Source organism: Mustelus asterias, chromosome 7 (assembly GCF_964213995.1).
Source record: "Mustelus asterias chromosome 7, sMusAst1.hap1.1, whole genome shotgun sequence".
Taxonomy (NCBI): domain Eukaryota; kingdom Metazoa; phylum Chordata; class Chondrichthyes; order Carcharhiniformes; family Triakidae; genus Mustelus; species Mustelus asterias.
Genome location: NC_135807.1, coordinates 85,898,493 through 85,911,126, shown reverse-complemented (window position 1 = coordinate 85,911,126; position 12,634 = coordinate 85,898,493). Strand labels below are relative to the sequence as shown.

The window sequence follows — 12,634 nt, the reverse complement described above, 5'->3', positions numbered from 1 at the left end:
ATTGTTTAAAGGGTGTGTTTATATGAGGTGGTTCTTTCTGTACCACATTCTGTGATTTTGCTGTTTAGCCAGACACCCAGCATTCTGAGACTGGCAGTTGTGTGCTGTTCAAAAAAAAAAGCACAACATGTTTCCATCATACCCACTTTAGCGATGGTCACATTTGAGAACATTCTTGAAAATGCATTCATGCTAATAATGGAAAACTAGCAGAATTTGCATAATTACTGAATTATACACTTCACTCCTTTCAAATAACGTACTGTTCATGTGTTTCTGGCTCATATACACATGCCGTGTGTCTACCAATATGCACACAAAGAAATACAGTCACAGCATTAGCACAATGAATGCATAACTGTAACTGGTTGTTCTATCAAAGCAATTTGTTATATTTTTGAAGAGGAGCTGTTGTCTTCCTCTGAACGGTAGATGATTATCCTGAACTATGTTAAAGGTGGCATTAACTGAATGGCAAGTCCCCCTAGTCCCCACTATAAAGCTGTTTTTGAGGAGATTTTGTACTCTTATCACAATCTCAAGCAAGCAGTTGATCATTTTCAGAGTTTTTTTGTGCTGTATACATTTTCTGACTCTCGCTCGGATAATGATTGATTTCAAAATCTGTTGAATGTAATACAGCAGTAACTTTGGTTAAGGTGGTATGGCTTTCTTGTGACTAAATTTGTACATTGAGATGGTGTCAGTGATTAGATGTTGTTAAAGCTTTGATTTTAAATCCTTCTTTACGCCATCAGTCTGATCAAGAGGATGAAACGGAATCCAAGACCCAGGTACAAGGAAGAGATTTTTATGTAAACGTCTAGATTGTAGACGTAGTCCATCAGTCTGAATTATTATTTTCCAGTACTCAGTTTCTGTGGTAGATTTATATTTTCCTAAGCTTTGCTTTGCTTCAATAGTATCATTTTTGTTCACCTTTTTTCTTTGCTAGCTTTTTGTTCTGAATACTTATTTTTTTGTTTCCATTTTATTTTTGCTTTTTTTTTTACAGAATAGTCTTGTAAACCGAATCAAAGGTGAAAATGTGTATGTCAAACATAGTAATCTTATGTTAGAGGTTTGTATTTGTTTAAGTTGTGCGTTACTAGTTGTTTGTGCACACCAGTCGATCTGCATAGTTAGTGATCAGCTGTTTGATGTGGAGTGCTGTGTGTTTGCTGCATGTGTTGCATTATTCTCAATAGTCACATTAACATTAGTTAAAATAATTCTTTTTTTTTTAAACACTGCATAAATAAAGTGAAAATGTAATGTGTGTGTTACCAGTACTATATAATGTCGAACCAGAGTAACATAAATTGCAAGCCTTTAGTTACTTCTCTTTTGTCTTCTGGTAAGTTTTTAAAAAAACTTTTCAACACCATTAATACTGATCTTTCTAAGAAGCACTTGCGGACCAGACTTAATGCCAGGCATTGTTTTCTCCATTTCAGGTTGTCAACTTTGTAAATTACGTAATTTGGGGGATTTTAATGGAACGGAAAACACGTTTATTAAACAAAATTGAACAAAGTGACAGTTATCTGTTTCTGTTGATCTCTGAATTTCAAATATTAGGATCAAAAAGAATAAATTGTACCTGTGCTGGCATTCTCAAATATCCTGATGCAGCTATAGTGTAGCATGTTTAATCTTCATTAAAATTAAATACTATTGTATAATTGTTGTGAGCCGCGTTCAGCATTTGGAATAATGATTAGTCACAGTATTTTAGCAATATACCTGGCATTATTTGATTAAACTTGCTGCAATGGCATATTTATACAAACCCTAACAAAAATAAATCTCCAAATAGGCACAGCACAGTTTATATGTGGCCATCCTGATTTGCAATTTTAAAGAAAGTAAATTAACAATATTGTTATGGAGCTCATCTCTCATATACACTTCTAGAAGGCAGGAAGATGATCAACAAACAGGAAATTTGTGGAAGAGTGAGAATTTGAAGATGTGATCACATGTAGAGCTGCCAATGAGACTATAGATGGCAGTGAGCGAGGAAGCAAGACCAGCTGGTTTTGGAAGAGAATTGAAGATTGCTGCGTGCTGGAGCTGAAATAGCAGCCTCTAATATTAGAATGGAGAGGTGGAGGTCAAACAGAAACCTGAGGTCAGAGGGAAGGTGGGGGTGGACCGAGATATATGGCTGGAGAAAATTACATGAATAGAGTGGGACATGACTTTTGAGAATGAATGAAGATCTGGAAGTTGTTTCATTGTAGCAGTATGGAACCTGGGAACCATTGAGTGATGGGTAGCAGGGAAAGACTTCAGACCATGGAGCTCTGCATTAGTTGGTTTGTGAAGAGTGAAAGTGGGGAGCATGGTATGCAGAGAATTTCAGGAGTAGATCCTTCCGTTACTGAAGGTGAGGTTAGAGGTTTAGCAATGGGAAAGATAAGGTATGAGTATAAATCAGCAATATGCCGAATATGCTTTTTACCACAATTTAACATGAGCTCAACTGATGGGCCAGAAAGATCATTTCAGTTTCTATGTGGCTGTTCCTTCAGGCTGAATACCAAGGACCTTAATGGAATCCATGAGAGAATGCACATAGATGCCAGTGGGAGTACAGCAGGGAAGCTTCAGTTTTGCACAGTTGAACTGTAGGGAGTTATGGTTTATCTGAGACATCATTGAATCATAGGATCTCTACGGTGCAGAAAGAGGCCATTTGGCCCATCAAGCCTGCACTGACAACAAACCCATCCAGGCCCTATCCCTGCAACCCCTTGTGTTTACCCTGCTAATCCCCCTGACACTAATGGTCAAGTTAACAAGGCCAATCAACCTAACTCGCACATCGTTGCAGACCAAAGAGAAGTTGGGATTAACAACATGAGAACATAAGAAATAGGAGCAGGAATAGCCCATTGAGTAATAGTTCATTGGTTCAATAAGAGTCAATGTTGATGCAGAGAGTTGATGATGACTGTCAGTGTCATACATGTGGTGCTGACCCTGTGCTTGCAAGTTGTTTTTCCAAGGGTGGGTAACATGTAATGATTAAGAAGGAGCGAGGATGGAGTACCATCAGAGCTGAGTGGCCACATGATGTGAAGGGTCTTGAGATGTATTTATTACACAGAGAGGACAAGAAGATTGAGGGGTAGTGAATCTTATTCAGTCAGAGGGTGTGATTTGTGACTGATCAGTCATCTCAGTGCTGTGGCTTGGTTGGAAACTGGATTGGAAGAAGTGGCAGGAAAAATAAATATGCGTGAAGTATGATGACTGTGACAGGCAAAGACCATGAAGAAAAATGTCAGGTTAGATGGAACATTAGTTTATAAGGATAGAGAAATTAAAGGGATGTGACAATTCCAGTTGATGTTGAAACTGGATAGGAAGATCCCAGAATGGAATCCCGGCTCAAAAGATGACAAATTTTCCTTTTATTTCCTAAAACATAGAGATACAGAGTCGAAGGACCACTTATTAGTTTAATAAGAAAGAAAAAGCATTTATTAAGCATGAAAAATTGGACTATTATACAAAATCCTTTACTCTCCCTTTAGTTTAACAAATACACACAAATTTTAAGATTAACATGGATTAAAAAGTACATCTTAAACTACTATGGTCTCAGTAACACACAATCCCTTTTTAAACCCACAGATTGGCTGTGGTCAGTTACAGACACTCTGCGCTGAACCCAAGTTAGTGTCTGTGGATTTCTCCTTAGAGCTCCCCACATGATTGTCACATGACAGTTTCCAAACTCCACTCCCAAAAACATACCTTAAAATCTTCTCTCATAATAATAATGCTTTCCCCTTAGCAGTTTGCACTCAGAAAACCAGACCAGGTTTTCCAAATGAGACTTGACGCTTCTGCTCCAATTTTAACACTGAATCCAGTCCAGGATTTTACACCAACCCCTTTAGGATTTCTTTGGCTTACTGCTGTGCAAACTGTTAACAATTAACTCTCGATTTCCAGATTCTCTTAAAATGGCATCAGATATTTGATTTATCTTGAGGCTGCTGTCCTGCTTTAAATGTAGTTACTGCAATTGTCTCTTTAACTCAAACACTTTGTTTACTTTTCCTTGAATTCTTCTGAACAATATCTTAGTCTCTGTTCACTTAACTTCAGTCATCTTAAACATGCTTTGCATGACCATTTCCTGGTTATCTGGATTGTATCTAGTTTCTTAGGAAGTTTGCATCTTTGCAACTCCCTTGTCCTGTCCAAGATCTCCTGGCAGAGTTGAGAACTGTTCACTCATCAGTGTCCTGTCTCCAACTGCTCTGGCTTCCAGTTAAAACTAAAAACAAAGGACAGCCCTTCCCTCTGGCCTTGTTGCTAAGTAACACCCCCGACTACTACAGTTTATTCTTCATACCGTAACCCCCTCTAAATACAATAGCAACACAATTGGAACTTAACCAACTCCCACATATATAAACACCCTTATCTAGTATGAATCTAACTATAGGTTTTACCCTTCCAGGCACTGAAACATTAAATTAAACACACTTAAAGCCATACCTTGTTTCTACTGTTTATCAATACAAATATAAATCCCGTAAAACTACCTTTGCTTTCCTATCTAGGAACTTTAAAAATGACATCGCAATAGCTTTAAACGGCTTGAAGTGAAGTAGAAATTGGTACCAATGAATAGGCTAATGAAGGGGAGTTAATGAGAAATTTGTTTGGAAGGGAGTCACATGGAGGGCTCGTCCTGGAGGGAAGTAATCTGTTGAGGACTGGAGAAAAGCTGCAACGTTTGAGCAAGTGGGTTTTGGTTAAGAGGGGAGACAGAGATGGCTGAGTGACTGAAAACCGTTTTGGAAACAAACCATGCCCAGGTACTCATTGCATTGCGATGCAGATTTAAGGATGGAAGATGTCTGGAGTGATGATTGTCAGCAGCAGTCATTGTTGCCAAAGAGGAGTTTAAAGGCTTTTGTTACATAGAAACATAGAAGATAGGAGCAGGAAGAGACCATTTGACCCTTCGAGCCTGCTCCGCCATTCATTACGATCATGGCTGATCATCCAACGCAATAGCCTAATCCTGCTTTTTCCCCTAACCTTTGATCCCATTCGCCCCAAGTGCTATATCCAGCTGCCTCTTGAATACATTCAATGTTTTGGCATCCACTACTTCCTGTGGTAATAAATTCCACAGGCTCACCACTCTTTGGATGAAGAAATGTCTCCTCACCTCCATCCTAAATGGTCTACCCTGAATCCTCAGACTGTGGCCCCTGGTTCTGGACTCTCCCACCATCGGGAATATCCTCCCTGCATCTACATTACCTTCAGGAATGATGCTGCAGTAGTGAAAGGCTTTGGCTGTGAAAGAGACTGATGCTATTTGAAATGATCAAACCAAAACTGCCAGGAGATAGCCAGACCATGAAGTAGCATGTGTTCCAAATGACAAGAAATGCATTTATTTTGATATTGATATCATGTAGTTATTGAAATAATTAATGGTGTTGCATGTTTACTCTCCGCAACATTTGTGCGAAAGTCGTTACTTTTAAACTGGAAGAGTGTGCCAGTTAACACATTATAAAAACTAACTCTTGGGTTGTCTTATGGTGATATGAAGCATAAGCTGTTTAAATTGGTATCATATTTGGTCAAATTAATTACAAAGTTTTTGTTTTTCCATTCATTGGCCTCCTGTCGTGAAAGCTCTTGACTCCTTTCTAGGTTGTAGTTTCATGTACACCAGTAATCCTCTACTCTCATTCTCCATATCAGCGTAGGCAGGCTATTGGGTCACGGACAACAAGCTCAGGCCCGTTCATATCTCACCCGATGTCCAGTTTTGCACTTGCAGTGATTGAAAGCAGACCCCTGGCCCCAAGTATAATCCTCCACCTGCTACCCCAATGCAAGGGAGCTGACCTAAATTGCAGCAATCTTGACACCAACCTCAGCTAAAACAGCACAGGATTGAATAATTTGTTTGGCTCATATATATATCTTAGCAACTGAGTCATGAAGATCGTTGAATTGCCAAATTCTGGGGTGACTTTTCTTTGTGGGGGCGGGGGGGGGGGCAGTATTCTATCCATAACTTCAAAATTAAGTTACTTTTTTAAGTATTGCAGCTTTATGAAGTTTTCCTCAACCTGACGTACACTATTCACGAAACTTTGAACACCAGTTAGAGATTTTTCTTTTATAAAGGCATTCGTATCACAATTTTTCAAGTGTCAATCGTAAATTAAAAATGCAGAATTATGGGACAGAACTATTCAAGTGAAATGAAATATACATTTCGTATTTCCAAAATGAGGAAATGAAGAGCAATAATAGTTTGAAATCTAGTTGTATTAAGGTGATGTGCTAAAATTATTTGCCTTTGGTTTGTTTGTTTGTTAATGGAAAGGACTTTGATAAAACTCAGGAAGAAGTGGTTAGGCACCATGCCAACATAAATGAGATGAAACGAACATTCCTGGAATCTACTTCTGAAAGTGGACCTGACGAATGGGAAAAGAGATTATCTGCCTCTCCGGTTAGATCTTTTTCAAAGACGGAGGACTTGCCTATGATCGAGCCCCTTATGCCTGAGGAGGTAATTTCTGTTACAGCGTTACTATTAAACTCCCATGTTGCACTCAGAAATGTGCATATCTGAAATAATGTCAACACCTGTACATAATTTGTCCATTTTTAAGCACTAAAATTGTATATGTTACAAGCTAATGGATCATAAAATACTGAGATAAATAATGTATAAAGTAATGCATAGAGAACTTATACAACTGTATGCTTTCCATGTTATTAACATTGTAATCATGCTTCATCTTTAAGTTTTTAAAAACACCCAGTTTGTAAAATCATTTTACATACATGTTCCTGAATTATTTCAACATTATTAGCAGACCAACGAGGTTGCTGGTGAGACACTACAAAACAAGTCTGTGTATGAACAGAGTGCTGCTGGCCCTGACACATCTATGGTGAGAGATGATGAAAGACTAGTAAAGGTATTAAAGTTGATATATTTTTACCATTGTGTGTAACTGTTATTGTTCTTTGTGCATCTCGCGTTACATATTTAACAGACGTAGAAAATCTCATGGAATTTGAATCAGGATTCGCTGCTGGACATTCTGTCCCTTATTTTTGATACACTGCCGTACTGTTAGTAGATCTCCAGTTCTATATTTTTTACCTTGTATGACAATTTCAGTGCCTTAACATTTTGTTAAATGTGGATTGCTGCGACTGAATTTAGCATTCCTGACAAGTTAGTCAAAAATCAGTCTGCAAGGAACAAATTAGTTGCGTAGCATGCAATTCTCAAATGTGTGCTGTTTGAGTTGTCACACGAGAATACTTTCAAAGTTAGATGTATGGAATTATAAATTGCAGGTTAAGCTGCTTCGCATTCAGAGTTGGCTTGAAAATTATCACTGAAAATGTTGACATTGCATTCATTCAGTGGCGTATATTTTCACTTGATACTGAAATATGCTTGTATACCACAAGGCACTTATGAATTCTGTGCCTTTTTTCATAATTAATTGAACAGTACGACAATAGAAAATGTCAGAAACACTGCTGGTCAGAGAGTGTCTGCAGTGATGCTGAAAATTCACCGTTTTTGGTGCACAGCTTTCAAAACCGTTTTCTACAATGCAAGTTGCTTTCCTTTTATCACCTTCCATGTCTAGTTCCTTTTAAACAATTAATAAAAAAATTGTTTTTATTAAGAGATTCATTCAGTTCATTTATGCTAACATATTGACCATAAGTTAGATGTAACATTTGCACAGAAATCTTTAAACCCTTAAAACTTATAGTATCCAGTGTCCAACATTGTCAAGGCTAAAGAAATCGCGTTATCCGTCTGGCAAATTTTACATGCACTAACATCTCCTTTGAAAGAAAAACTGATGTGAAGCATTTGTTTCAATGCATTTCACAGTTTAAGAATTTTTGTTTAATCCAGTGAATTTGTAATATGCCTTAAGTCCTTTTTCTTAAAATCATATATTGTTTTCAGGGACAATAATGATATAGAAACCAAAAATGACCAAATCAAGAAACACAGCTTGAAACCTATGCCTGGAAAATCGCGTTGTTGATTTTGTGAGGGGTGGTGATAGCTTAGTGATAATATCGCTGGACTAGTAATCCAGAAAGTCAACTAATTTTCTGGGGACCTGGGTTCGAAGCCTGCCACAGCAGCTGGTGGAATTTGAATTTGATTTTAGAAAAATCTGGAATTAAGAATCTACTGATGACCATGAAACCATTGTTGAAAACCACATCTGGTTCACTAATGTCCTTTCAGGAAGAAAATCTGCCATCCTTCTCTGGTCTGGCCTACATGTGTCAGCAATGTGGTTGGCTCTCAACTGTCCTCTGAAATGGCAGCACTTCAAGAAGGCAGCTCACCACCAACTTCTCAAGGGCAACTATGGATGGGCAGCCAGTGATGCCCAAATCCCACGAATGAATAAAAAAAATTACCATATCATATATCTCTTCTTTATTTTAATGCAGCCACAAATCTATTTTAAAATAATGGATTCATGACCCCATTAAAATAGTGCACAGAGAAATTTAATATGGAAGTGGTGAACATTCATCTAAATGCAGAAACATACAAAATGAGACATAGAATCGCCAGTTGGAAAACCATTTGGTCCTTGTGAATGATTTAGTGCATGTAGGATGTATCAGTAGCCCCATTCCCCACTTTCTTTCCCATCACGCAATCATCAGGAGGCGGGAGAAAAAGCATATTACAGCATTCCTATAGTATAAAGTCTGGCACATGACAGGTTAATGTGGGACTGAGTACAGTGCTACCCACACAGTGATATAAGAAAGCACTTGACCTGCCCCCAGGGTTAGTTGAGTTAGGGCAGAGTTGCGTATACCAGCAAGCATAGAGACCGTTCATACCCTTTACTGTATGCAAGTAAATAGTTCTAAGAGCCAATGAAAATTTACAGTTAACGTATGACTACAAAGACTACTTCTGTTACCAACACCTTCTAGCAGTTATTTTGGTTAGTTTAGGAAGAAAACAAAACCTAGAAGACAATGCGAGCAAACTCGGAGACTACAATGATCCGATTCACTAGTGCCAGTTGACCCACACACTTTCTATAACTTAAGATATCTTTCAATCAGAAGAACTCATCCAGCTCCCTTTTGAAGGTCTGCAATGAAGCCAAACTAATTGCATGCTTTACCAACCAGTTGAGAGGATTTTCTGGCATTTTCTATGCTTTCTTAACTAGTACCACTGCCCTCTCTCAACCTCCACACTCTAGCTCGCTTAGATAACCTATCCACTTGAGTGGAAGTAAAACTGTTTACTATTTCCAAGCTTATCCCCTCAAATTCTGCAGTTTGGAGTAAAAAGCCACAGCTCCCTGAGCCCGTTCTGAAAACGGCCCATCTGTATCATTTGGGTGGATCTATCTCTAGATCTTTTCCAGTTTCTCTCATCCCCGCTAATGTGCATACAGACAGAACTTACCTTTCAATGAGGTAACATTATATTTCTAATTTTATATTTAATAGCTATACATGTTAACAGCTCACTTGTTTTCACAAATAATATAACTCAGCAACCTAATTAAAATGGCAGTGACTTGATTTTAGATACATATCCAAAAGCTACTGCTGAACTATTGTACAGTAACAGGACTTTTGGAAACAAATTCTTATGAAAATGATATTTGAGTCCTGGACAGTTTTTTTTGCCTGTCTTCCATTTTATTTGAATGTTTGTTCTTTGTGAAAGTAGCTGTTGTTTGATTTGATTTATTATTGTCCCATGCATTGGGATGCAGTGAAAAGTATTGTTTCTTGTGCACTATAGAGAAAAAACATACCGTTCATAGAGTAGATGGGGGGAAGGAAAGTAGAGGGTGCAGAAGGTAGTGTTGCAGTTACAGATAGGGTGTAGAGAAAGATCAGCTTAATATATGGTAGATCCAGTCAAAAGTCTGATGGCAGCAGGGAAGAAGCTGTTTTTGAGTCGGTTGATACAGGCTTTTGTATCTTTTTCCCGATGGAAGAAAGTGGAAGAGAGTATGTCTGGGGTGAATGGGGTCCTTGATTATGCAGGCTGCTTTTCCGATTGTTGACTGACTCGATGGATGGGAGGATGGTTTGCGTGATGGACTGGGCTACATTCACAAACCTTTGTAGTTTCTTGCAATCTTGGTCAGATCAGGAGCCATATTAAGCTGTGATACATCCAGAAAGGTTGCTTTCTATGGTGCATCTGTAAAAATTGGTGAGAGTCGTAACTGATGTGCCGAATTTCCTTAGCCTCCTGAGAAAGTAGAGGCGTTGGTGAGCTTTATTAACTGTAGCATCAGCATGATGCGACCAGGACAGGCTGGTGATCTGATCACCTAGAAACTTGAAGCTCGCATCCATTTCCACTTCATTACCATTGATGTAGACAGGGGTGTGTCCTCCACTATGTTTCCTCACGTAGCCTGTTTACATTAACACACATTTATTGAATGCATGCTATGCATGCTCCCAGTGTGGAGCTTCACAAGCCAGAGTGCAATTTGGGCATTGTAGGAATATTCCCTCCAATTGTCCACCTATGAATGGAATAATTTTGCCAAGCACACCTACAATTTCCAAGTATGAACTTCTGGCAGGTAAAGTCCTGCACCTGGAATGTATCCCTCACCTGCTTTTCATAACTCTTGCATGTCTGGAGCCTTCACCAAAATTTGAATATTGTATAATTTTCTTGTTAATTAGCACTAATATTTTTATTCCAATTAGGCTGGAGAAGAGAAGGTGGTGCAGGACAAGGAGCCAATCATTGGTCAAAGCACCATGGTGTCTGAAGAAGTTGTGGTCAGCAAAACAGTCTCATCACCACCAGAGGTTGATTCTTTTTCTTTAAAATTCATTTGTGCACATTGATATTTGGGTTGTTGACATTTATTTATATATGAATTTTCAATGAATGTTGTAATCTCCACTAAGAAATCAAGGGTAATTCTCTCGAATTGAAAGCCAAGTTGAATTTAAGTTTCTTTTGATCTGTCTTTTGGTAGATAGCAAAGATAAAACATTACAACTGGACTCAATTAATCAAATGTGAAATGTTGTTAAAGCTGTAAGTGGCTCTTACTTGGGCTGTCGGTTGATCAAAAAAGAAAGTTAATTCATTTGATAAAATTAAGAGTTTAAATGACGTTTTAGGCTAATACAGCATCACCAGTGGCTGGCAATGATGTTATTTTCAGTGGTGTTAAGAATCAGACCAGAAACTCCAAGGTATATTATGCAGTTAGCCTAGACCTCAACTTTTGCATTTGATTTTGGCATTAAGATGAGCATAAGGTGTTCCTCTCCAGATGTGATTCAATTGACCCACTATGAAGCTTTTATCAAAGCAAACTTTCTTTAAGACCACAGTTAGAATATAACAAAAAGCATTAGCATAACTTTTACCAATCAAAATCCTTAACAGTTAAATATCCCAGTGGTTCCAATTTAAAGCAATACCCCATATCTTCTGTAGAACCAATTAGCACAGAAACCAAAGATGCTTACATGATGCTAAATTTCCAGATTTTTAACACTTCTGGACAGAGATCCAGACAACAGTTTTCAAAGAAGGATAATCCTCAAAACATCAAAAAACCTCAATACATATATAAATGATTTGGAGAAAAATGTAATTGGTTTGATTAGTAAGTTTGCGGATGACTCAAAGGTTGATGAGTTTGTGGATAGCGATGAGGACCATCAGAGGATACAGCAGGATATAGATCGGTTGGAGGCTTGGGCGGAGAGATGGCAGATGGAGTTTAATCTGGACAAATGTGAGGTAATGCATTTTGGAAGATCTAATACAGATAAGAAATATACAGTAAATGGCAGAAGCCTTAAGAGTATTGATAGGCAAAGGGATCTGGGTATAGAGGTACACAGGTCACTGAAAGTGGCAAAGTAGGTGGAGAAGGTTGTCAAGAAGGCATATGGTGTGCTTGCCTTCATCGGCCGGGGCATTGAGTTTAAAAATTGGAAGTTATGTTGCAGCTTTATAGAACCTTAGTTAGGTTGCAATTCTGGTTGCCACACTACCAGAAAGATGTGGAGGCTTGGAGAGGGTACAGAAAAGATTTACCAGGATGTTGCCTGGTATGGAGGGCATTAGCTATAAGGAGAGGTTGGAGAAACTTGGTTTGTTTTCACTTGAACAACGGAGGTTGAGGGGCGACCTGATAGAAGTCTACAAGATTATGAGGGGCAAGGACAGAGTGGAAGAGTCAATTACTAGGGGGCATAAGTTTAAGGGGCAAGGTTTAAAGGAGATGTATGAGGCAAGTTTTTTACACAGAGGGTGGTGGATGCCTGGAACTCGCTGCCGGGGGAGATAGTGGAAGCAGATACAATAGTGAGTTTTATGGGGCATCTGGACAAATACATGAATAGGATGGGAACAGAGGGATATGGTCCCCGGAAAGGTAGGGGGTTTTAGTTCAGTCGGGCAGTCTGGTCACTGCAGGCTTGGAGGGCCGAAGGGCCTGTTCCTGTGCTGTAATTTTCTTTGTTCTTTGTTCAGAGAAGTAAACCTAGTCTCTGGCAGCTCCCAGTCTCCAGATTTGAGAGGGGAAAAGGGAGG

The 12,634-nt window shown here is 38.7% G+C and overlaps 1 protein-coding gene across 48 annotated transcripts in view; it reads left to right on the top strand.

Moving 5' to 3' along the window:
- Nucleotides 1-12,634, top strand: part of LOC144495829 (band 4.1-like protein 3) — a 189,304-nt gene that overhangs the window by 149,429 nt on the left and 27,241 nt on the right. For 23 of the 48 annotated variants that reach the window (XM_078216419.1, XM_078216413.1, XM_078216382.1 and 20 more), the window contains exons 13-15: nt 6,386-6,574; nt 6,882-6,989; nt 10,780-10,884. In XM_078216419.1, the coding sequence (XP_078072545.1) occupies nt 6,386-6,574; nt 6,882-6,989; nt 10,780-10,884 (402 nt within the window). Of the gene's footprint in view, nt 1-1,015; nt 1,082-6,385; nt 6,575-6,881; nt 6,990-10,779; nt 10,885-12,634 lie in introns of all 48 variants that reach the window. The other 25 variants (XM_078216407.1, XM_078216392.1, XM_078216406.1 and 22 more) reach the window with 4 other exon arrangements.